Source organism: Syngnathus leptorhynchus, chromosome 14 (assembly GCF_054491065.1).
Source record: "Syngnathus leptorhynchus isolate UIUO chromosome 14, UIUO_Slep, whole genome shotgun sequence".
In the NCBI taxonomy this organism is placed as follows: domain Eukaryota; kingdom Metazoa; phylum Chordata; class Actinopteri; order Syngnathiformes; family Syngnathidae; genus Syngnathus; species Syngnathus leptorhynchus.
The window spans coordinates 2166248-2187688 of record NC_141208.1 but is presented as its reverse complement, the minus strand read 5'-3'; the positions used below and the strand labels follow the sequence as shown (position 1 = coordinate 2187688).

The 21441-nt window shown below is 43.9% G+C and overlaps 2 protein-coding genes across 3 annotated transcripts; one reads left to right on the top strand and one right to left on the bottom strand.

Moving 5' to 3' along the window:
• Positions 1 to 1862: 1862 nt before the first annotated feature.
• LOC147045902 (rap guanine nucleotide exchange factor 4-like) lies at positions 1863 to 14552 on the bottom strand. The gene is made up of 33 exons (XM_085930114.1): positions 14339 to 14552; positions 13873 to 13953; positions 13624 to 13772; positions 12862 to 13115; positions 10517 to 10659; positions 10365 to 10453; positions 9615 to 9761; positions 7797 to 7869; positions 7521 to 7576; positions 6829 to 6935; positions 6641 to 6762; positions 6361 to 6544; positions 6151 to 6235; positions 5929 to 5989; positions 5779 to 5855; positions 5417 to 5563; positions 5182 to 5276; positions 5000 to 5085; positions 4841 to 4919; positions 4438 to 4588; positions 4270 to 4358; positions 4149 to 4176; positions 3993 to 4068; positions 3775 to 3921; positions 3610 to 3707; positions 3418 to 3543; positions 3153 to 3331; positions 2989 to 3079; positions 2869 to 2919; positions 2720 to 2807; positions 2593 to 2657; positions 2098 to 2152; positions 1863 to 2012 (listed from the first exon to the last, which is right to left on the bottom strand). Exons 4-33 carry the CDS (start codon positions 12927 to 12929, stop codon positions 1885 to 1887), a joined length of 2991 nt encoding a protein of 996 aa, XP_085786240.1. The 5' UTR covers positions 12930 to 13115; positions 13624 to 13772; positions 13873 to 13953; positions 14339 to 14552; the 3' UTR covers positions 1863 to 1884.
• LOC147045901 (uncharacterized) lies at positions 13695 to 21429 on the top strand. Of its 2 annotated transcripts, none has more exons than XM_085930111.1 (22): positions 13695 to 13799; positions 13891 to 13973; positions 14359 to 14446; positions 14723 to 14864; positions 14978 to 16613; positions 17015 to 17147; positions 17229 to 17349; positions 17408 to 17512; positions 17660 to 17750; positions 17842 to 17961; positions 18054 to 18107; positions 18458 to 18558; positions 18805 to 18933; positions 19051 to 19147; positions 19204 to 19264; positions 19335 to 19471; positions 19546 to 19766; positions 19863 to 19928; positions 20006 to 20225; positions 20327 to 20425; positions 20556 to 20747; positions 20987 to 21429. In XM_085930111.1, exons 5-22 carry the CDS (start codon positions 15141 to 15143, stop codon positions 21206 to 21208), a joined length of 3642 nt encoding a protein of 1213 aa, XP_085786237.1. In that variant the 5' UTR covers positions 13695 to 13799; positions 13891 to 13973; positions 14359 to 14446; positions 14723 to 14864; positions 14978 to 15140; the 3' UTR covers positions 21209 to 21429. The 2 variants fall into 2 exon arrangements, with proteins under 2 accessions (XP_085786237.1, XP_085786236.1); XM_085930110.1 differs by having other exon boundaries at positions 19543 to 19766.
• Positions 21430 to 21441: the final 12 nt, after the last annotated feature.

Here is a 21441-nt window from a genome sequence, read left to right as displayed (position 1 = left end):
ATTATTAGCTGCCATGGCTTGCTAACCCTTGATTTAAAATGACATGCAAAGCTAGTGGTTAATCCGAATTTTTAGTCAAGTTATAGGAATGTTATTTTAGAATAGAACTCAAATATAAGTGAAAAGTGGTCCTCGGATAAATAATTTTATTTTCCAAACAGTGGATGAATGGTAAGTACTTTTGCCACCACTGTGTCTGAGTTACGGTTTGCTGCGTGCACTCTGCAGCAGATTCACTGTTCAAATATGGTCAGTGGCATCCAGGGCATTCCTTCTTCCTGGATGAGTGTGGCTATATAAAGCACTCTCTACACTGCGTGAGTGCACACTCAAACACACACACACACACACACACACACACAAACTCCCAGACCATAACGTGACAGACGGTAAATCAGTTGGCAACTAGTACATATACGCAACCCTACCTCACAAATTGCAGCGTGCGTTACTCAACCCGACAGAAATGACCCCGTGACATCAGCAGGCAGGAAAGCCGTTTGACATCACTGAGTCCGAGGGGCTGGTGAGATCAACTGTGGAGGATTCTCAGTGGTAATCACAAGGAGCTCTCACAATATGATAATTATCATTACATTTGCATCATCAATTTACACCAAAAGAAGGTTTTACCTTTATATCCAAATGTTGCTTGAGGGTCTGCTGATGTCCAAAACAAAAGTTATTAAGTCACGGTGTCTGTTAAATTAGCTATTTTTATTAACATGTACAGCACAGATACCAGGTGCTCATGATGGAAGCAAGCCACCGGGCAGTTCTCGATACACACCAACACATTGAAAGCTCCTGAGATCAAACGAAAAAGAATCACAGTTGTCAATATCACACTCAAAACCTACACACATAAAAAAAAAAAATAATAGAGACGCAACACAATTGCAAGGGTTGGCAAGAGTTCTCCTGAAATTATAAACAGACAAGTGACTTTGGAACAGCAACATCACCGAGGGGTCGTAAGAGTTTTGTTCCGAGGCAAAAAAAATGAACTACTGTGACGAATTCAATCGCTTTTTGAGCACCACTTAAGCTGTTATGAAGGACATTGACACTCATCTAAAGGGCACAGAGGTGCTACAGATTTCCCATTTGTTATTGATAAATATCTAAATAGGCCAATCTTTTTCAGGTATCTCCATCCATGTGGTGCGACACGATTCAAAGGATTCCTTTAGAAATGGATTCTGTCTGCTCGTATGCCAAAACAATGCTAGCTTTAGTTCGAAATAAAATTTAGGTTAACCTTTCTTAAATATTTAATTCCCTTCTGTTTTATGCACCAGTTTGACATTGATAGTGTCAAATAAACAATGTGAGAAAATGAGAGCGGGTGGCCAAGAATACGAAATCAGTTTTAGGAACTTGTACTGCATTTAAAGTGTGTGGAAGAGAGAAAACTGCAATAAAAAGGTCCCTCGATCAATGGAGTTGACTGTACTGAGTATGGTGATTAATAAATCGAGATTAAATTTCAGTTTGGAGCATTTGAAGAATAAAAGAAGCATTAAAGATAAAGAACTGGAACAAAATCAAACAAGAACTTGTTGGGGAGCACAACATTGCAGGACACTCTGATAGAAATCCACTGTATAGAACACCGAGCCTATAAAGTTCACTCATGCAGGATATTGATTCAAGTTCTATACATGACAGTTCTATCTAACAGGTCCCAAAACAGTAACAACTACAACAGCCTCATTTTTTTGCGTGAGGCTAAGACACGGCGATAGGAAGAGGCCTTTAATGGCACAGTATTTGTCCTATGAGTTGTCAAAGTCACTGTGTGTTGCTACTTAGCGCCCAGTTGCTGACGCGTCCGCTTTGTGTGTAGTCACGAGGAAGGCGACGTGGTGAAAGATTCGAAGCTCATGTCCGCCGAGGCTCCAGCCTGTAGGAGAGCTGCGTCAGCGCCCTCTGGTTGTCGATCACGCAGAGCTTCCTGACGTAGCCTCTGACCTCCGCCTGATTCTTGTTGGGTTGGCAGATGTCAGGATCTAAAACGGAGAAAGTGATAAGTACATAGATTGCTATTTAGCAAAAAAAAAAAAAAAAGGGAAACGAGAAAATCGGAAGACTTACTGAAAGGCTGGCTCCGACAGTGCCTGACTTGCCGGATTGTGTTTGCTATAATACGCTGATGAAAAGGGAACCCAGATGTCATTAGATCACGTGAGTTGACAAGTAAACCTTTCCAGATATGAACCATTATTTTCATTATTCTCTGTTTTTATTTGTAAGCAAAAAAATAAAATACCGGTGCTCTATGATGGAAGTAAACTCAGTTTGTTTACCAACAAGGTACCCCTTAATATCTTAACATGCAACGGGAAACATTAGGGTTAATGAAGAACAAAGCTTATTTGAACACAAACGGTGCAGCAGAACATGTAGACAGATAATACTCACAGGCATATATTCTTTATCCTCTTTGAAAAACAACTCATTATAGTAGCTTACTCAGTCATTTACAGTTGTGGTCATTTGATTGCAACTGCTTCAGTACTTGTTGCCGAATGACAACTTTTTGTGAGACATGTCCAAGATTCATTAAGGCAATACGAATATAGTACTTACCATTTTCTCAAAATTCACCATGCTGTCAATGAATGTCTTGTTCCCGTCATGCGTAAAAGTCATATCTGCAATGAAATGAGCGAGTGTGATAAGATAGAAAACAAAACGGGCCGTCCAAAAACGCTACCTTTGAGTAGGAGGGGCATAAATGGAATGATTGGCGGCTCAAGCTTGGTAACGGTTAGTCGGTAGGATCGATGGTTTCTGGATGGGTCCTGAACATAAAACGTAATATCAACGTCAATTCCTTATATTGACATGAATAGTCAAACTCACCATCATGCTTTCAAATTCTGCGTAGAACTTCTTAAACTTGGTCGGCAGCTTCTGATGAGGGAAGACGTAACAATTTGAAAGAACTGTGCGGTGAAACTCCGAGTATGAATTGATGTTTACCTCCCATGTCTGACTCAGTCTGCTTACAGCAGGGTTGCTCATGCCCATGATGATAGCAAAGAAGGAATTCAAGTTCTTGAACTCCCGACAGCTGCAGACAAAACAGAAAAATAACTTTTTTCATTTCTCTCATTTGGCAATCGGAAGATATTCCTCCCACTCACTGCGCGGCTATCTTGATGAACTTCTTGAGGAGTTGGACCCTCTTACTGAGCTGTCCACAGAGGCACACCTCGGTGACCACCCAGAGCTGAACTTGGTTGAACCTTCGCAGGAAAAGGTCCAGGTTGGCCGTGGTTCTTCTGAAGCTCTGGCGGCCGAAGGTGTGATAGAGTAGTTCGTGCTGTGGGTTGTGTGAAGATGGTGTTACCGAGCTTTAACTTGACTACTTTCTTATTTTGCCAAGTTCTTTTATGTACTGTGCGGTACCTCGTGCACACAGCTGAAGAGCTCCCAGTCAAACATTGTCATTTGATAAGCGAGATCCTTGGAACTCATCAGCTCAAAAGTGGACATTGAACCCGCTGAAGGTCCCTCCTGCTCTGTGAGAGGAGTCTGATACACAGATGGTAGAATCAGCAAATATCAATCCTCGCCTCCTCGTCGTAATTCCAAATTTACCAGACTACTGAGTTGCTCTCGAGCGCAGGCGAATAACCTCCCGTTGATGTTCAGAGTCGAAAACGCCGACACATCATTAGGCTTCAGGATGTGTTTCTCTGTGAAGCGACGCATCGTGTCGTCAATTCACATACGCTCGCGTCACGTCTCGGTTTTTCTTCTTACCGCCGGCAGAGCTGAGGTGAAGCAACACGAGCTCGTCGGTGGAACCGAGTTTGTCTGCCACGGCGCATAGCACATCTCTGCCCGTCGCTGCCACGGCAACGCGGATGGTGGTGTAAGTGTGGTCACTGCAGTACACCTTCAATAAGACTAGCAAAAAATGCAAATGAGGATGACTACAAAAGATTATTTCTTTTTAATCCAATCTCACAGCCGCTTACTGTCATCTTGATTTCTAATGGCCTGTTTCTTCTGCAGCCTCTCCTCCCCGTTACTGAACTGCCGTATTAAAGTCTTCTGCTTAACGAAAAAAACAAAAACACAATCAGCTTATACAGCACCACCATTCCGCCTACACATCTTTGATATACACTCGCCTTTTTTGTGGCCTTGGCTTCCTCTGAACTATAGAAAACAGACAGTGATGCAGTTTGAAGGGAATAAATTAAAGCGACGCTATACAGTATCAGGCATGTGCGCTCATTTTAAGATACATACTGTAGTTTGACAACTTTCTCGAGGTCGGGAACCAGATCTTTCAATGCCCTAAGCATTCGTGAATCGTTCGATACACTACTAAGCAACTCCTGTGGAGAAAAGAAGAACAACATGGATGTCTAATTTTAGTCTCAGAGTGCTTTGCTCAAGTCAGCGTGCCGTGGCTACCTCGAGGAAAGAAATTGCAGCAGGCTCCTCCTGTAGGAGATACGTGTGTGTGTTAGCCCAGCGCAGAGCTAGAATGAGAGCTCTCCTCTTACAGTTGAGCGCATGCTCCAGTCTCTCCTGTTCAGAGCCGGGCGGGGAGGCCGCATGGTAGGTGCACACAGGGTTAAAAAAAATATATCGATGTAAAAGGAGGAGGAAGTAGATGACAGACCAAGAACATCCCTGTATTTTTTTTTCCATAAAATTGGTTCATAAAAGAAAATTAAAAAAATATTTTATTTGTTGAATCACTTTCTCTGTAAACAATTGGATATTTCAAGATGAATTAATTCGAGTGAGAGCCACTCTCAGGAATTTTAAAGGACCAGTGTAAGGTAGAGAGCATGGCAAGTCGAAAGGATATTGTGCCATGAGTAGAGGGCACAGCTGGCTGTTGGGCATGAAGACACACTGCATGAGGACAAAATCGTCCACTGCCGGGTCTGGGACAAAAAGAAATACAGGAAGAATTAGTGGGCAATAAAGAAGAAAGTAAATCAATATTTGTGTTTTATTTGGCAACCTGGTTCACTGTGATGTATGTCCATTCTCATGGTCTCCAAAAAGTGCTCAAGAATCTTCTCTGGAGTGCCTGAGATCACAGTGTACCTAATAAAAAAAGAAGTTGATGATGACAAGATAAATTACAACTCTTTCAGGAGAAGAGAAGGAACAGTCATATATTTAAAAAGAAAACATCTATACTTGATGCTTCCCAGGGTGGAGGCTCGAGGACTCTTCTCTAAGACCAGCACAGCTTGGTCATGCTCTTTCAAACGCACCGTGTTGGCCTCTACATCCTGTAACGAAGACACAATTAACTGCTGTATTTCAAATGTAGGAGCGCTTCTCTGCCACAAGGGAGAGACAAACATGTGCTATCACGATGAGTAGCGCTTGCTGGAAATGAATCATCTCTATGCACTTCTGATCCACGTACCCTGAGAATCCTGTTGAAATCGTCCTTGTCCACACGAAGGAAGTGGCAGTTATCCTCCCTCAGGACAATGGAGGCAGCGCGGGGTGAATCGGTAACCAGGGCCAACTTTCCAAAGTCGTCCCCCTCGTGGAGTGTGCACACCACCCCCTGACGCAGACACATCGCAAAAATCACACAATATTCCAAAAGCCTGAAGAAACGCTCACAAGTGGAATGACTCATGAAAACAAGTGTGCAGAGTGGATGCAAAGTGATGTGTTGTGTGAATTTGCCTGGAAGCCATTTCACAGAATTGAATCGAGAAGAACTCAGACAGTGTTCTTCAGACACTATCTTGATGGTGACAGATGCATTTTACCCACCTTGCCATAGATAACCACGTTAACGGAGCCCTTCTGGATGATGTACCACGAGGTGCCCTCTTCTCCTTGGTTGAACACTGGTAGAAGAATATCATGTGTCACAAAAAGAAGGGAAACCAAAGTGAAGTCCACAGCAAAGCGTGCACCTACACACAGTTCCAGCTTTCGCGTGTGACTCGAAGATGACCACACTCGCCAGTTCCCTCTTCACCTACGAGGGAGGGACAACACAGAGGAAAATCAGAGGGGTCGTCTTATTGGAGAGAGAAGTGGAGAAAAACACTGAGAGCTCAAAGTGTCTTTTGAAATGCGTTGATTCATTCATTTTTGAATTTTTGGGCTCATCTGAATGAAGCACAGCGGTTGACTCACAGTGTTGGAGAGGTGAGCTAAGGCCTTGATGTGAAGCAACTCGTCATAGATGATCTCGAGGTCATCGCCTGTCCTCTGACCAGGCCTGCACACACACGTACACACACACACACACACACACACACACACACATGCCGTCAAATCTTATTTCGCCGTGACAGAAGCAGCTCTCTATCTCCATCAAAGAAGGTTTCAAGCTTTGTCACTTACGATTTCCTGAGGATCAGCCGCAGCAGTGCATCTGGTCCAATCTGAGCGAGGAAGAGGATGGTCTCTGGCAGTTCCTCTTCACTCTCCCGTTTCTCTTCCTCACTAGGCAACGGCGTGTCCTCTTCCTCGTCGTCGAGAAAGCGGTAGAACAGGTACTTGTCCTGGAAGCCCAGCTCCTGGTCCACTAGATGAGGAGCCAGAAAACAAAAAGCAATCCTCGGAACATTTATTATTGCATAGGTGAAAAACTAGCGATAGAAGATGAGAGAATGTGGGCTACCGTGATTCAGCACCTGATCCTCGAGCAGAGCCTGCCACATGCCGACGGCGTGGGAACGGGTCAGGACACATGCACTCTGCAGCACAAGCCAGTCCACCAGTTCTGTGCCTACACAGCATTGTCTGCAAGAAACCACATGAGCATCAAGCAAGGAGAAGAAGACAATTGCACATTTTGGATACAATCACCTGTATGTCTTGAGGTGGTATTTCCTATCTCGGATCATGTGAGGGGCTCTGGACAGGATGGCGTTGCGGAGAACTTTACCCGCTCTCTGGAGTTTCTCTGTGGGAATCTGTAGAACACCAGACGTCAAGGAGATTACTTCTAGTATTTCTACAACATCTACATCGTAATATAAAAATTCAAAGCTTGAGCTTGGCTCGATCACTCGTTTCATAGGTGTTTAATGATCAAGCCAGGGCGGAAGTCTGTGCTGCGCATGCACGGCAGACGGGGGGAAAAAAAAAACTGTATCTAAAGGGGCAGATGTTCGTACGCTCACACCACAGCGCGCTTCAAAGCGACAAAGAAAGATGCACTAATTGGCCTGATAGGATCTTTCTTCCATGTGCATGCATTAACTAGTATTAGCATAACTAGAGAGGCTCACAGTGGTGAGTCATCACAGGTTTCTGCTCAGAGAACACAAACCACTATTCTGGCATTGTAGTTCATTTGCAGACATGAAAGTATGCAACAGTGCACAATGTTTTCTATTTTTCCACCCAGTAAAATGTCCCCGTGTAATCCTAAACAAACAATGATAAATGGGAAACAGCATATTTGCCCTTGGGAAAGTCAACAATTCCAAGAATCGGTTCATTTGTGAATCAGGTGCTCCTCGCAGACTTTTAAGCTTGAAACGTTGAATAATTACCTTATTGTGAGATTTGTTTGCAGAGTCTGAGTTCATGTTGTCTTTGTCTGCGGCTCCTTGAGAGAAAAAACCATATTGGAGAATTAATGACTTTAAAACAAGCGCATAAAACGGGAGTATCAATGTCAGAATTATACTGCCCCCTGTTGGTCTAGGCATGCACCAAATGCTCAATTGAATGATGTCATTAATGCATGTTCTACAACGTGCTAATTGTCTGTTTAAAGAACATATTCCATTTTTGGTAGTGTACTCCATCATCATCAGTTTACTCACTGTCATTGTTGGATCCACTCTCCATTGCCCCATAAGGAGGGGCCAACAGTCCAGCCAGGCTCTGACGATGCTTCTGCATATCCAAAAACACGCATTTGGTTTACCGACAAATAAGAACATTTCAGACATGGACAGCAATTCTGTCACATCCGTATCGGAGCAACATAATGAAACTACAAAACGTTTGGGAGCGTATGCATCGTCATCCATTCAGTCTGTGGCATCAGACACACACAGACGGCACTATGTCAAAACAAAGCCCTTTGTGTAGCTGAGTCGGTTTAGATGCAGAACTGTTAGCGTGACAGTAAAATTCACTTTGAATGGGTCGATGTTTTATTTTATTTTTTTCTCAATGCCTTAAATTGTGTTTGCATGTCTACTTCTGAAACAATCTTTTAAAAGTCCAGGCTTGAATGTGTCATTGCTCCTTTCGCATGGTCATTACCAAGCAACGCGTGTATTCTGAGAACACAAACACACATGAAAAAAAAAAAAAAAAAATAGCGGCAACATCTGTCAGAGCACAAACACACACACACACACACACACACACACACACACACACACACAAGCTCAAACAAAATGACAAACACGACAGCTACAGGCAATAATTCAGACTCACCTGAGTAAACAACCTAATTTCATCTAAAAGTGGAAAAAGCGAGCCCCCCCCCCACCCCCCGAGAGCTGGCCAGTGCTCCTTCACGCTTTACACACAGCGCCTGATTGCATCGTACGTCGCGCAAGCTGCTCGCCTCCCTCCTCTCTCTCTCTGCCCGCCACTCTCCCGCCGTGACCGAGCCAAGAACCCGAGCGCTTTTCTCTCCCAGGTTACCACAGTGATCCGAGTCTTTCTGTTACCGAGCTACTCCGGAGGGTGAAGAAGAAAGAAAAGGGGTAATGAGGGTGAGGAGGATGGAGCCAGAGGCCAGGAGAAAAGACGACACAACAGAGAGGAAGTGAGGAGGACAGATAGATGCACACGAAGAAAAGACAAAATGCGTCCGTCCAAAAACACGCCTTTGAGTCAAGTCGGACATCAAAACCAGCATCTTGCTCATCCTTGTCATTTCTGCTCAGTGAGAACGGTGGCATCGGTGTCGCTTTTGTTTTTTTATTCCGCCTTCAAACAAACACATGACTGCCTTCATCGTGTTTGTGAAACACACACACGGGAAACACAAAGAGCCTTTTTGCAACGCCGTGAATAAGATCAAAACCAACACAACCTCGGGCTGCCATTTCTGTTTTATGGACCCAAATAGGCGGACTGACTAAGTGCACACACCAGCTCAAAAACTAGTCGTGGCCTCATGACCAACTTTGGTCTCATTTCACAAAGTGTGAGCTGATGCTAACTTTTACTATGGGAATTATATTGCGAAACACTTTTGTTCCAGAAATGACAAAACTATATCTGCAACGTTAGCAAAATTGCATAACTTACAGCAATGAGTTTGACAAGCCTGATTTAAACGGTGCAAGTTGACAAAATGGCCACTCGCAGCCTCTCGAATGACTACAGTGAATTTATAGCTAGAGAGCGGCTGCTCTGGCAAGGACAAGCGACCTTGTGAATGGAGCAGCCTCGGGGAGGCCAAACTTCAACAAGGAGTCCCGCAGGGAGCCTGTGACTACTATGTGGAGCGGCCCAGCCCATAAAAAAAACAGCATAATGGTGCAGCTTCGCATTTTTACACAAGTCAATCTTAAATGACATAAAAAAAAGAAATATTTCTATTATTTTCCTTCACAGCATACAACGCTGTCCAAACATGACTTCCGGTCTTGCATCCCACCCGCCCCCCATCTCACCTCCCAGAGGGTCTTAAACTCCCTCTGTTCAATTCGGAGCAGCTCGCTGGTCTCTCTGCTGATGATGGTCGCGTGACGCGGCGTGTTGTCCAGAATGGACTCCCCGAAGGCTGTCCCGATCCCCAGAGTGCAGATGGTGACTGCATCCTACAAACAAGAAAACACAAGATGTTGAGCAAAGACATGTTTTCATCCTTAAAGTGCTCTCGGATAAATTAATACGAGGTAATTCATTCAAATGTATTCAGGCATGAAGGACGGAAAATATGATTTTACCGTAAATATCTCTAGGTGCCGGACATAATTGGAACGCTGAGAGGCACGCACTCTTTCATTTTGTATTCTAAAATTATCCTGAAAGCTATAGAAAGCTGTCCAAACTGTCATTTCAAATATAGACAGTGAATCTAGGCCACCAAGTGGGTTGCATTCATAAAAACGACCATTTAAAATGGACGGCCTTTGTTATCGTAGCCTTTTACTGGAACAAATCCTCTTACTCTTCTCTCATGTGTCAGTCCTCTACTACAACTCGAAAATAATCAAAGTGCTTCATTCCCCCCCCCCCCCCCCACACACACACGCACACACACTTTTTTTATGACTTTATCCCCAAATTGGTTTAAAAATAAATATGCACAATTTTTAATCCTCCACATTTAAGAATAAAAGTTCAAGAAGCAGCCACAAAAATAATAATAATCATTTTGTATGTGTGGTGTCAAAATGCGTTAGCCTATTGCGTCTTACCTGATGATTTGCAGTTTCGGACACTTTGACATCCAGAGAGCCGGACAGAACCGCATACCAGCTGGTTCCGATGTCCCCCTGTCGAAACACTGCGACGGCAATAGTTGATGTCAATATATGATGGTTGCATTTATATTTGCTGTTTTACATACATGTAATGCCTTTCTCCAGACATTCATAGAAGGCACAGGTGCAGATCTGCACCAAGAGTGGAGGTGGAAACTTGGTGAAGGCTTTAACCTCTTTCAGTCTGGTCAAAATAATATCCACATCCTCTCCCGAGCGCTCCGAGGGCCTAAACGGAAAAGACAAGCCATGAAAGAAGAAGCCACTTTGTCAGGAACGACGTAGCATTTTTAATTCTCTGTCTTTATTGTCTGAGCTCAACCAGTCGGGAGCTGCGAGCATTCCTTCTCATCTCAGACCTCCCAGCGGGTGTTGATGTAGGATCTCATTTAAGTCCTGCTTCTATTTCTAATGCTCTTAATTGCGAGACATCTCGTCGAGTTTGATCAGAGTGCCGTCCTGCTCCACAATTGCGAGTACGCTACGTCATCCATTCACTTATTTTTTTTCCCCTTGCCAGTGACTCATCCATGCAACTCTCTTTTTTACACCACCAATCTGCACTCTTCTTTCATCAAACATCCTGAAAAAGAGGCAGACTTTTTTCATCCCTCAAGCACTCCATTACTGCCATATTCTCTCCTACTTCCATCCATTACTACTAACCCACCACGAGCTCTTCCTCCATTAATGTCTGCTGTGCAAGCTCGCAGGCAAACCAGATGATTCTTCTAGTTCACACACAACACGTTTGCCTCCCTAAGCAGTTGTTTGTCCTCAAGGGAGGCACTTGCAAATCACAGATCCCGCCAAAAGGGGCTTAGGTGGACTGCAACATCTACCGTGAGCTTAGAGACATTGCAGGCGTGTTTTTTGTTTTTTTTGTATTTTATCCGTGACTCACCCTTGCACCGTCTTTGGTGCACAGATTAATGCTCCTCGGTGGAGACAAGGGTTAATGCTTAAGACAGGTGGCGACGGAAAGGAGAAGCGCCGCTTGACTTCTCAGAGTTCTCAGAGGGGCTCGTAGCAGCATCACCTTTCACTTCGCATGAAATAACGGACTTTTATGGTATTCCATTATATTGTTGTTAGCAGTCATTCAGACGGTGACGTGAATTCCAAGCGGAAAGACAAACGCTGTAACTGTAGTAACTTGTTCACTCACTTCTCCCAACAACCATCTGTGCCACCACAAACCTGTGAGACTGCAAGCAACACTGAATACAAATCAGTATAAACACAGTTGTACAAGAAAAAAAAAAAAGTCACACATAATCCAATCTGCCACTTACTGAATTCCATAAAACAAGTGCGCTGCATTTAAATGTTTCTTATGGTGAACTTAATGCAATTTTAGGCTTGACGCAAAAATCAATCAGATCTTATCTCGTATTTCACACTCAGTTGCAATCATTGTCTGCAAAGACATATATGGGAGAAGGTCACTTTTTAACGTCTGGAGTCTTGTCACTGTCTTCCTCCATCAGTATTAATGTAGATGAAATGCTCCCAAATGCTCAGTTGAATTGTGATTGAATAAAGAGGGGAATGAGTGAGAATCACTGAGTGATGCACAATAAGATCTTGTTCAATTTGATCTCACCAGCAAGCCTGCCTTCACTGCTGTCATAGATGAATTATGATGATTCTACTCATCACACAATGTGTGCTAGTTGCAGCTGAATCGCATTTTACACAGATGATGATGACACAAGATGGTTGGCTCACGTTGCTAATGGTAACCTGGGGATGTGTCGTCCATCGGGTGTGTCGGGCATGTGTAGGTGTGAGTTGTGGGTTGCATGTCTCCTTTTTTTAAATTATTTTTTTATTTAATTGTTTCAGGTATGGACACCCCCCAGCGATGACTGCTTAACACTTGTTTATTTTTTTTATTTTAATGCCAATTAGGCAGCATCAATTGGAAACAGCAGATAGGTGGTCAGGAAAAGGGGGGGGGGGGTGTCAGCAAAAATGAGACAAGGTGCTTACAATAGAAAAACAGACATCACAAATTTGAATGCTCTTAAACGTGCATCCATCCATAAGTCTTTCTATTTTGTATCAGGCATAAAACCATGTGCGTCGTGCAACAACGTGTGGCGGTGCAGTATGCTCCTCCTCGAAACCCGCCACCTCACCGTAGAAGACGCATTATTAAAAGAAACATGTGGCGTGCACATCCGCCTTTACTATGACTGACAATGCGCTAGTAATGCATTCCAATAGCAATTAAATCCGCCTAGCAAAGCGGATTTCATAGCACAGAGCTGCATTGCATATACAAGGCGATCGCCGGTCCTGATCAATCACAACGCCTTCCATTCAATGAATTAGGCCCCAGGGATGGAGGAGAGGGGGGGGTATCCGGATAGACCTAAATCCCCGCCTCGGTGATTGACGCGCGGCGTAGGACGGTGCCACCCACCTCTTGTCCAGACAGCAGACCCACTCGGGGGATGGAGACAAATTGGGGGACGCTTGCACCGCGACCATCCTTGTCCTCCACTGCCACTGTGATGCTCGCTTGGGATGCTACCCGGTTGTCGGTTAATATATGCGAGCTGTGGCTGCGGCCCCTCCCGCTTTGCCGTACGCAGCTGCACACTGCTGTGCTGCACGACGCCGCTGCCTTCCAGAGCCGTCCGTACGTGCCTTGTCAGACTTGACTGGGGTGGGCAGCTGGATGGCGTCAAAGGAAAAAAAAAAAATAGAGAAATAAAAATGCAATAAAGGAAAATGCACTATACAGGAAGCTATCAGATATAAACGCCAGTCATAATATTAGGTAGACTTGCACATTTAATGTGATGGAAATTGGGCATTGGAATGATTGTCAGTGTCAGACAATTGAATGATGCCATATTGTCAATTTGTCATGAAGTAGAACTGTACCGTATTACAGTTTTGTTACTCGATGGAATACTGGTGGTTGTAACAAAGTACAAATACTTGGGTAGATTTTTTTGAATGATTATTTGTTTTTATTAATGCTGAGTAAATGTGACTGTCCATTATTTTTTCCATCAAGACCATTTTTATATCCCACCATATCAATGGGTCAAAGCTTATTGTTCATAATCGACACTTTTGCCATGTCGGAATTTAATTTCACACCTATCTCAGTTTATTCTAATTTCTTCCAATACTTCATTTATTTTCCATCCCTTCCCTCCCTCCTTTGGTTCACCTCATTTCATCAACAGCTTTTTCATTGGCCACTATTAATATCATCTAGGTCCCACTGCCACCTGGGACATTGGTCTCCATTCATATCCAGGTCACACTGAGTGGAACCAGTCTGCTTTGTATGGCTCAGTCCGGTCCAGTTGAGTCCATCTGCCATGCAAGTTTGACACACACAAAGTAGGTACTGCATCACTGCTCTTATTTGCCTCACATGCAAACATGCAGGTTACCAGTATCTGAATCCACTAACCTCCATTGATGAACACAGGTGGGTTTTCATTTTCTATGAATATCACTAGATGAAGAGAAGCTGACCATCTCGACAGCGATGCTGCAACAACACGAGTAAAGGTAAGTGGAATTACAATATTGCGTTCTTGACAATTTATCTGACGGTATTACTTTTGTATGATAGATAGATAGATAGATAGATAGATAGATAGATAGATAGATAGATAGATAGATAGATAGATAGATAGATAGATAGATAGATAGATAGATAGATAGATAGATAGATAGATAGATAGATAGATAGAGCCACATAAATACAGATATACATTTACAGTATATAGATAGATACATTTGTATTTATTTATAATTTATTTATCCATCTCTTCATCTATATGGATGAAGAGATGGATGAATAAATGTCCCTGAGATGGTACCCATTCGTCGTCAGTGTTTCACAGTTACTGGAGTCGTTTACACAGGATTACCTGGGATTATCCATTTACAGTATTTAGAAGCATGAGTCGCCATCTGTCTGTCTTGGTCATGGAGTGAGGGAGACACCTTCACAAGACTCCGGAGCGAGAGCACTCACGGTAAGACGTAAAAAAAGATTTTACTTCAGAGTATAGGGGCAAAAAAAATGAACAAAACAAAACATTGTGTTCGTTTTAAAAGCAGCGCGCTTCTCAGGTGAAGGAAATCACAATGCGGCTTTCATGACGGTCGTCAAGTCCAACATTTACGCATTGACGTTCGGCGGGAATTTATTTTTAATTTTTTTATGCCGGGCTACAATGCATTTTATTTGACAGATAAAGTGTCAAATGAAATACTAAGTATTGTTTGGTAAATATTTTATAACATTACAGGAAAGGGAAATACAAATTCGGCAATTTCCCATTCGCAGTGAACGCAGCAAACAAGGTAATTGGAAAACTACCTGTGTGGAGTGGATTCTTAGTTATGCTCGACGACACAAACAAAGAAAGTCACTCATCTTCCTGCTGCTTGGTGAGTCGAGCTCTCGTGGTCTTTTTTTCACTTTTGTGCTTAAAGTTACAAGTAACTTGTACAATTAGTATTTTGTGCTTTTAACATTTTCTTTTGTGTCCATTTTGCTTTAGAATTTGAAGTTCTCCCACAGTATTCCTCGTGTCGTTAGCATACCGTCTCTCCATTGACCACTTCTTGCACATCATCTGATTTTACCAGCCTATTTAAAAACTATCTTCTCAAGATTTACTACCAGTTAATTTCTTCTAACTTCAAGTGGACCTTCATATCCTCATGATGCGGACAGACCACAAAGGCCGAAGTGCCTCTCCTCACAGGATTTCATACGAGTCGGACTTCCGCGCCATTAAATGCTCATTTGATAGTGGGAGCGGCCTAAAGCATGGCTCCAGGGCTGTCTCCTCCCGGTGTTCTTTTGTGCGCCATTCAGGTCTACCAACCAGCCTCTCCGATCCCCTTGTGACCCTTCCCGGCAGTAGCCGAGTGAGAGCCAACAGCACCAGAGGACCTAAAATTAGAGACAACATCTTCCTCCAAATGGACAGCCAACAACAGCTAAGACAAATTAGTGACTCGGGCCAGTGTGGTTCAAGCACCACGGCCCTTCTTTCTCCTCAAAATCCTAACGTGCAACTCCAAACGTCTCAAATTTCCCCCGCCACTCTCTTCATTGGTTCTGTCTGCAGCATTTCCACGCCTGAAACCTTCTTACAAGATAAACCGGGCAGATCAGAGGAGATAAAGGACATAGACAGGGCTGCTCTTGCGCAAAAGTTCTCAGTGACCAGGAAATTGTTTGAGACTAAAGTGACAGGACCTGACAGTGGAGGACAAGTGTCAAAATGCTCTCGAAGCAAAGACCAAAAAGATAACTTGGGTGAAGACAAAGGCACAAAAGGCCACCTCATAAATATGCACTTACCGACAACAACAACAACAAGCCTTAAATCTCTTACATCAGATGCCCTCAGTGGGGAATCAATTAAATCTCCTTCCAGCCCTGAGGAGCATGGACACACCCCAGCGGGTGAATCCAAGGAAGAGGAGGCCAATAATACGGCTCTTGACTCTGGCTTGACCCCTGAGGAGCCACTCAGGGCAGAGCTTGTCCATGTGGATTCATCGGAGAGTGATGATGGTGAGGATAAAAGAAAAAAGAGGGAGACTTTTATTCTTAATGCATCATTTGAAGACCTGGTGGATGATGTATTTGAAGATCCCATTTTGGAAATGTCAAATACTTGCTTGATGGAACTCATCGCGAGAGACTGTAGCTTCATCGCAGACAAGTACGAGCAGGTGAACGAACAATGTTGGGAGGAGCCGAGCCGACGCACTGACGAGCCAAGAGAGGAGCGCTGCGACATGGGTGAAGTTTTGCAAGAAAATGCAGACAAAGAGATTAAGAAGACGTGCAGGGAAAGTGAAGTTGAAAAGAAAGCTTGTGTGACACCTGAGATGCAGGAATGTGCCAATGCGGTGCCACAGGAAAGCGGGAGAGAAGAAGAAGAAAGCGGCGAGGGACTAATTGACATCAAGGCAAGCAACCAAATGCTTCATTGCGGGATGGAAAACAGAAATTCAGAGCAGGAATTCTGTGCGGAGCGTGTGGAAGATTCTCTCCACGCAGGGCTTTCGTTAGAATATGAAGAAATTCCCGGCATTCCTAAACTGTCTGACCAGGATGATGACAATGACTCAGACGGCCCAAAGAAAAAAGTCCGTTTTTCCTCAGCACCAATCAAGGTGAGCAAATGTTTTGAGATTATTTTTTGTTTTGCGGCATCTCTCAGCGTGTGTTGCTTGAGAAATGCGAGCCCTCTGCCATGTTTGTAGTGTCTGGGTGGAGGAAAGACAAGATTGCACATGCTTCAATCTGTCAAGAGTTCCATTTAAATATAAGCACTCTGCTCTTGTGGTTTACGCAGTATTAAATTAGTTCAATTCTAGATTTTCTTTTTTTTTTTTTTTTATGAAACTAATTCAGGCGTGAGATGATTGAAATTTCATGCACATAATTTAGAATAATGAAATCATAAAAATGAAGGGATCAAGTCTCGTGCTTTGTTGAACGCCAACAAGTAAAATGGGTATCGAAGAGTTTCAAAAATGGAGTGAAATGTGTTTCGCTCATCTTTGTCCTCCAGGTTTACACCACATACTGCAACGCAGAGTACAATAGACGCAATGACGATATCGACCCCGTGTCCGCTTCGGCCGAGTATGAGCTGGAGAAGAGAGTAGACAAGATGGATGTTTTTGAAGTGGAAATTCAAAAGGGTTTGTTTTTTTACTCTGCCGGTTATAAATTGATATGAAGCTTTACTGTACGTTCTTGTTTTTTTTCCCCCCCTCTTCCAGAAGTTGATGGACTGGGCATTAGTATCATTGGAATGGGAGTAGGAGCAGACCAGGGGCTGGAGAAACTCGGAATTTTTGTCAAGACTGTTACTGAAGGTGGAGCAACACATAAGGATGGAAGGTAGGTTTTTTTTGAAGACACGTCGAGCCATGCGTGTTACGCTAACTACTTGTTTTAGGATTCACGTGAATGATCAGATTGTGGAGGTGGACGGTGTGAGTTTGGTGGGAGTGTCGCAGCTGTTTGCAGCCACAGTGCTCAAAAATACTTCAGGCTTGGTCAAGTAAGTTCTTCATATTGCTCTTCTATTTCATTTTTTACATTCTAGCTTCTAATTCAGCAGTTTATGATCAAATCTCAGTTTGTTTTTTAAAGTTTGCAAATGTGCCCTTACGTGCAAACAATCTGATTTCTTCTTCTTCACCACAAGGTTTCTGATAGGCCGAGACAAGGAGGGTGTGGAGAGCGAGGTGGCGCGCTTGGTCAACGAAAGCCTGGAAATGGAGAAGGCGTCACAAAAGGTTCATGATGTGCAATATTATTCAGAATCCACAAGAAAATAAGATGGAGGGGAATGGTGTGAAGTTATTTTCTGATTGCGGCTCATAACAGAGCACGATGACAAGTGGGGATTCAGAAACTGATGTCACCATACCTGAGGATGAAGATGAAGAGGACACGTCTGTACTGTCGTGTCTGGATAATGATCAGCTTTGCCTCAAATACCAGAAGGTACAAAGTTGAGATGCCAAATTTCTCCTTGTTAATACTTGTAAATGTAGCTGGATTTTTTTTGTCTCATTTTTCAATTGTCATCTTGATAGCTTCAATCCAAACTGCAAAGGAGAACAGCTCAGCTTGAAAGTGCTCGAGAGAAGGTAAGCCAATCAATCACAAAATCCAATGCTCATGTTCATAATAAACTTTTACGTTCGTTTAATGGCCGATGAGGTGGCATAATTAGGACACAGGGCACCTCTCCATGTCTGCTTCTTGCTGCGGCAAAAATAAGAACACGATACAAAATCTGTCTTTCCTCTATCCGCCCGCGGAACATCAATGAGTCTTTTATTTGGCGTTTTGAAAGTCTCAAAGTAGAAAGAGTGAGCCAGTTTGCTAAAAATATCTCTTTGGGCACTTGACTGATGAAGAGATAAGCATTTCCCTTTGTGTATTGGATACGCCATATGCTGAGCGCATCACTAAACCAATGTTGTTCTCCTCCTAGTTAAAAGCGTTCCAGCAGGAGAAGGCGAGATGGGAGAGCCAGACTGCAGAGCTGCAACAAAAACTGGAGGATGGAGCAGACAAAGTTGAAAAGCTTGAGAAGTGCGATACCATTGTGTCATATGTCCTGAATCAATTTGCCTATTTTGACCTTATTCACAACACAAACGTCCGATACTGGTTTTACAACTTAACATTAGCATCGATGCGACTGTTAAAAGACTTCCACGAGTCGTCACTAATATTTTGTAAGTGATAGGCCACACTCAGTCAGCCCAGTTACAGAGATTGTGAAATGATACTGCACATGACTTATTGTTGTTTGAACAGCCTCTCCGTCTTTACTAGGTATTGGCAAGAGGCCCAGACACTCTGCAGGGTTGTGAGCCAGCGACTGGCTGATGCCCAGAGCCAATCAGAGAGCCTGGAAATCAAGTACAACAAGGCCAAGAGACTGCTCCGAGAGTACCAGAGCAGGTAATCGTTTAATTCCTCTCTATTAGCCAGTTAGCTCTGGACCGCACCGCATTGCACTGCACTGCGAGATAGTAAGCCGTCTCGTCACTCGAGGGACTCGACTCTTAAATGACTCAGGGAGGAGGAGGCGGATGCCAGGGAATCGGATTTGCGGCGAGAAATGGAGGAGAGAGACAACAAGCGCAGGGAGACTATTGAGAGGCTTCAACTTCAGGTGGGGATGGTTTCCTAACATTGCACAAATAGTAAACGTGATTTACTCCTTTTTAGTTGGAGGGAAAAGAACCGAGGACGGCAGGGACGCCTCTTGATGTGGACTCATCGGTTCCGGGTAGGCAACGCCTAACATACATTGACACTGACTACCTTAAAACAAAATGTTCGACGAATACGTGTGTCAGATCCAGAGTGGTACGTCGCAATTCCCAACACCGAGCGACTGGACTGCAGTGCGCACATAGCGCGAGGTCAGCTGGCCCAGAAGTTCAAACGCCATCCACCCACACGAGAAAAACTCAGGAAGAGCTTCAAGAACGAGGTGCGACGTTTAAAACCTCAGTAGGCAGCAGTTAAACGTCATCCGAATGATGCTCCCCGTTGTCGCCAAAGCAGGAAGAAGGTCAAAAGCCACAGGAGAGCCAATCGCAGTCCGAAGGCGTCGTACAGAGGAGCAGCCAAGTTGAACTTTCCAGTTCTTCTCCTTTCTCAGTCGACAGTCCCGGCGACGCGTCTGTCTTCACGCCGCCGATTTGCATCACTGACACAAACGTTGCCGTCATCACCTCCCAAATCAAATCCTCCAGGAAATCCAAAAGAAAAATGCCTGACTTCAGGTGCGCTAAACTAAAATTTTGTTTCTCTCTCAATATGAGCCCAGACGTATTCAACTTTTTCGGAATGTGATGCTGTGGTTTGATGTTGCCGCGCAGTGGCCTCCGTAAGTCTCTGACCAAGCGGAAGAGTGAAAAACTCCACAGAGGGTCCACGAACAGCAGGTGGGGTTGATATTTGCCATCAGATTCTTGATGGTGCTACTTGAAGAGCCATACAACAAATCTTCCAATCTGTCCAGGGCGTCTTGTGGCGACCTGGTAGACGAGCCAGCTGAGGTTTCTTCATCGGGCTCTGTGACCTCCGTACCCTCCTGCTTGCCCTTTGGCTGGTTTGCAGAGCGAGGGAGGGAGAAAGAAAAACAGGAGGAAGGGGAGAGGAAAAGAAGCACTAGAGAGAAGATGCGCTCCCTGTCCAGCAGCAGTTTACCTTACTTGACCACCTCCGGTAGAAGAGATCAGGTATGAAGAAAACATCACTAACATGCTAGCTTGGGGGACATAGCGGGCAGTAAAGAAACCGAGACGGTTAGCAAGTCTTTGAAGGTTTGTGTCGGTTCCAGAGTGTTGGCTCTGCAATGGATAGCTTCAGCATGAGGGATCACGGCTCTAATCACTCTCTTCCCGAACACGCTAACACCTTCACCTTTGTGTCCACAGAGGTACGGCTTTCCTTTCCTCCCTTTGCCTTCCCCGCTTGCCGCCTGCTTTATTGCGCAATTTCTCCAAAGATGATCTTGTAGACCATCTTAAACTGCAGAGTTTGTTTTTTTGTGTGCTCTGTGCGACTAGAGCTTGGATGATGATACTCTGCCGATTAATAACAACAACAACCAGTGGCAAAGTCGACCTGTGTTGGAGTGGAGCAGCCAGCAAGTGTGTCTGTGGTTGGCGGCCGTTAACATGGAGCATTACACGATTGACTTTGCAGCCAGAGGAGTGGATGGAGCTCTGTTGCTCAGCATGGACACTGATAAACTCAAGGTAATGGCTATTGAAAAAAAAGAAAAAAACAATTGTATATGTATATTGAAAACATCAGATACCTAATTTCACAAACACTCAAATTCATTTTGATTGTCGAGAAAGCCTCTAAAATTGTTGTTGCAACCTAAAGCTGATCTCAAGTATATTTTTATTCATCACTGTCTCAAAAAAAATATTTTTAAAAATAGCTTTTGTCGGTGCGACGTGTCAGATCTTGCTTTCTTTCTGTTGTCAAGGCCATGGGCGTGTGTCAGAATGACCGCGCGTCCCTCAAGAAGAAGCTGAAGGAGATGAAGAAACGGGAGGAAAAAGAAGAGCGAGGAAGAGAGAAAAGACGCAAGGAGTCATCAAAGCAAAATGAGAAGAATTTGGCGAGTGAAGGTGTGGTGATTGAGAACACGTCTGCTCTGGAGTCACGTCATACGGGAAGAACGACGAGGACTGAGTCGATCCTCTAAAAGAACTTGTCTCGAGAACTTTCCACCAGCACAGATGTACCTTTGCACCATCCCACTCACAAAAGGATGATTTCGATTGGCATTTCCTTAAGGAGCTTTTTTTAACATTTTTGCAGAACACCAATTTCACATTTACAGCACTTGCACAAATGTTTTTATACTTTAAATTATGTATGAATTTTAAATGTCTTTTTTTAAATAAATAATGCTTTTATCGTCCAGCTATAACTTGA

What these genes read in the sequence shown, in the direction of transcription:
- LOC147045902 (XM_085930114.1), bottom strand. Translation starts at nt 12,929, where the DNA reads ATGGTCGCGGTGCAAGCGTCCCCCAATTTGTCTCCATCCCCCGAGTGG. An exon ending in TGCCCTCTACTCATGGCACA is followed by an intron (nt 4,589 to 4,840) that starts ATATCCTTTCGA and finishes CCCTGTGTGCAC; the next exon opens with CTACCATGCGGCCTCCCCGC. An exon ending in GACTGAGTCAGACATGGGAG is followed by an intron (nt 2,920 to 2,988) that starts GTAAACATCAAT and finishes TTCCCTCATCAG; the next exon opens with AAGCTGCCGACCAAGTTTAA.
- LOC147045901 (XM_085930110.1), top strand. Translation starts at nt 15,141, where the DNA reads ATGATGCGGACAGACCACAAAGGCCGAAGTGCCTCTCCTCACAGGATT. An exon ending in TGAAGTGGAAATTCAAAAGG is followed by an intron (nt 17,148 to 17,228) that starts GTTTGTTTTTTT and finishes CCCCTCTTCCAG; the next exon opens with AAGTTGATGGACTGGGCATT. An exon ending in AAAGTTGAAAAGCTTGAGAA is followed by an intron (nt 18,559 to 18,804) that starts GTGCGATACCAT and finishes CGTCTTTACTAG; the next exon opens with GTATTGGCAAGAGGCCCAGA.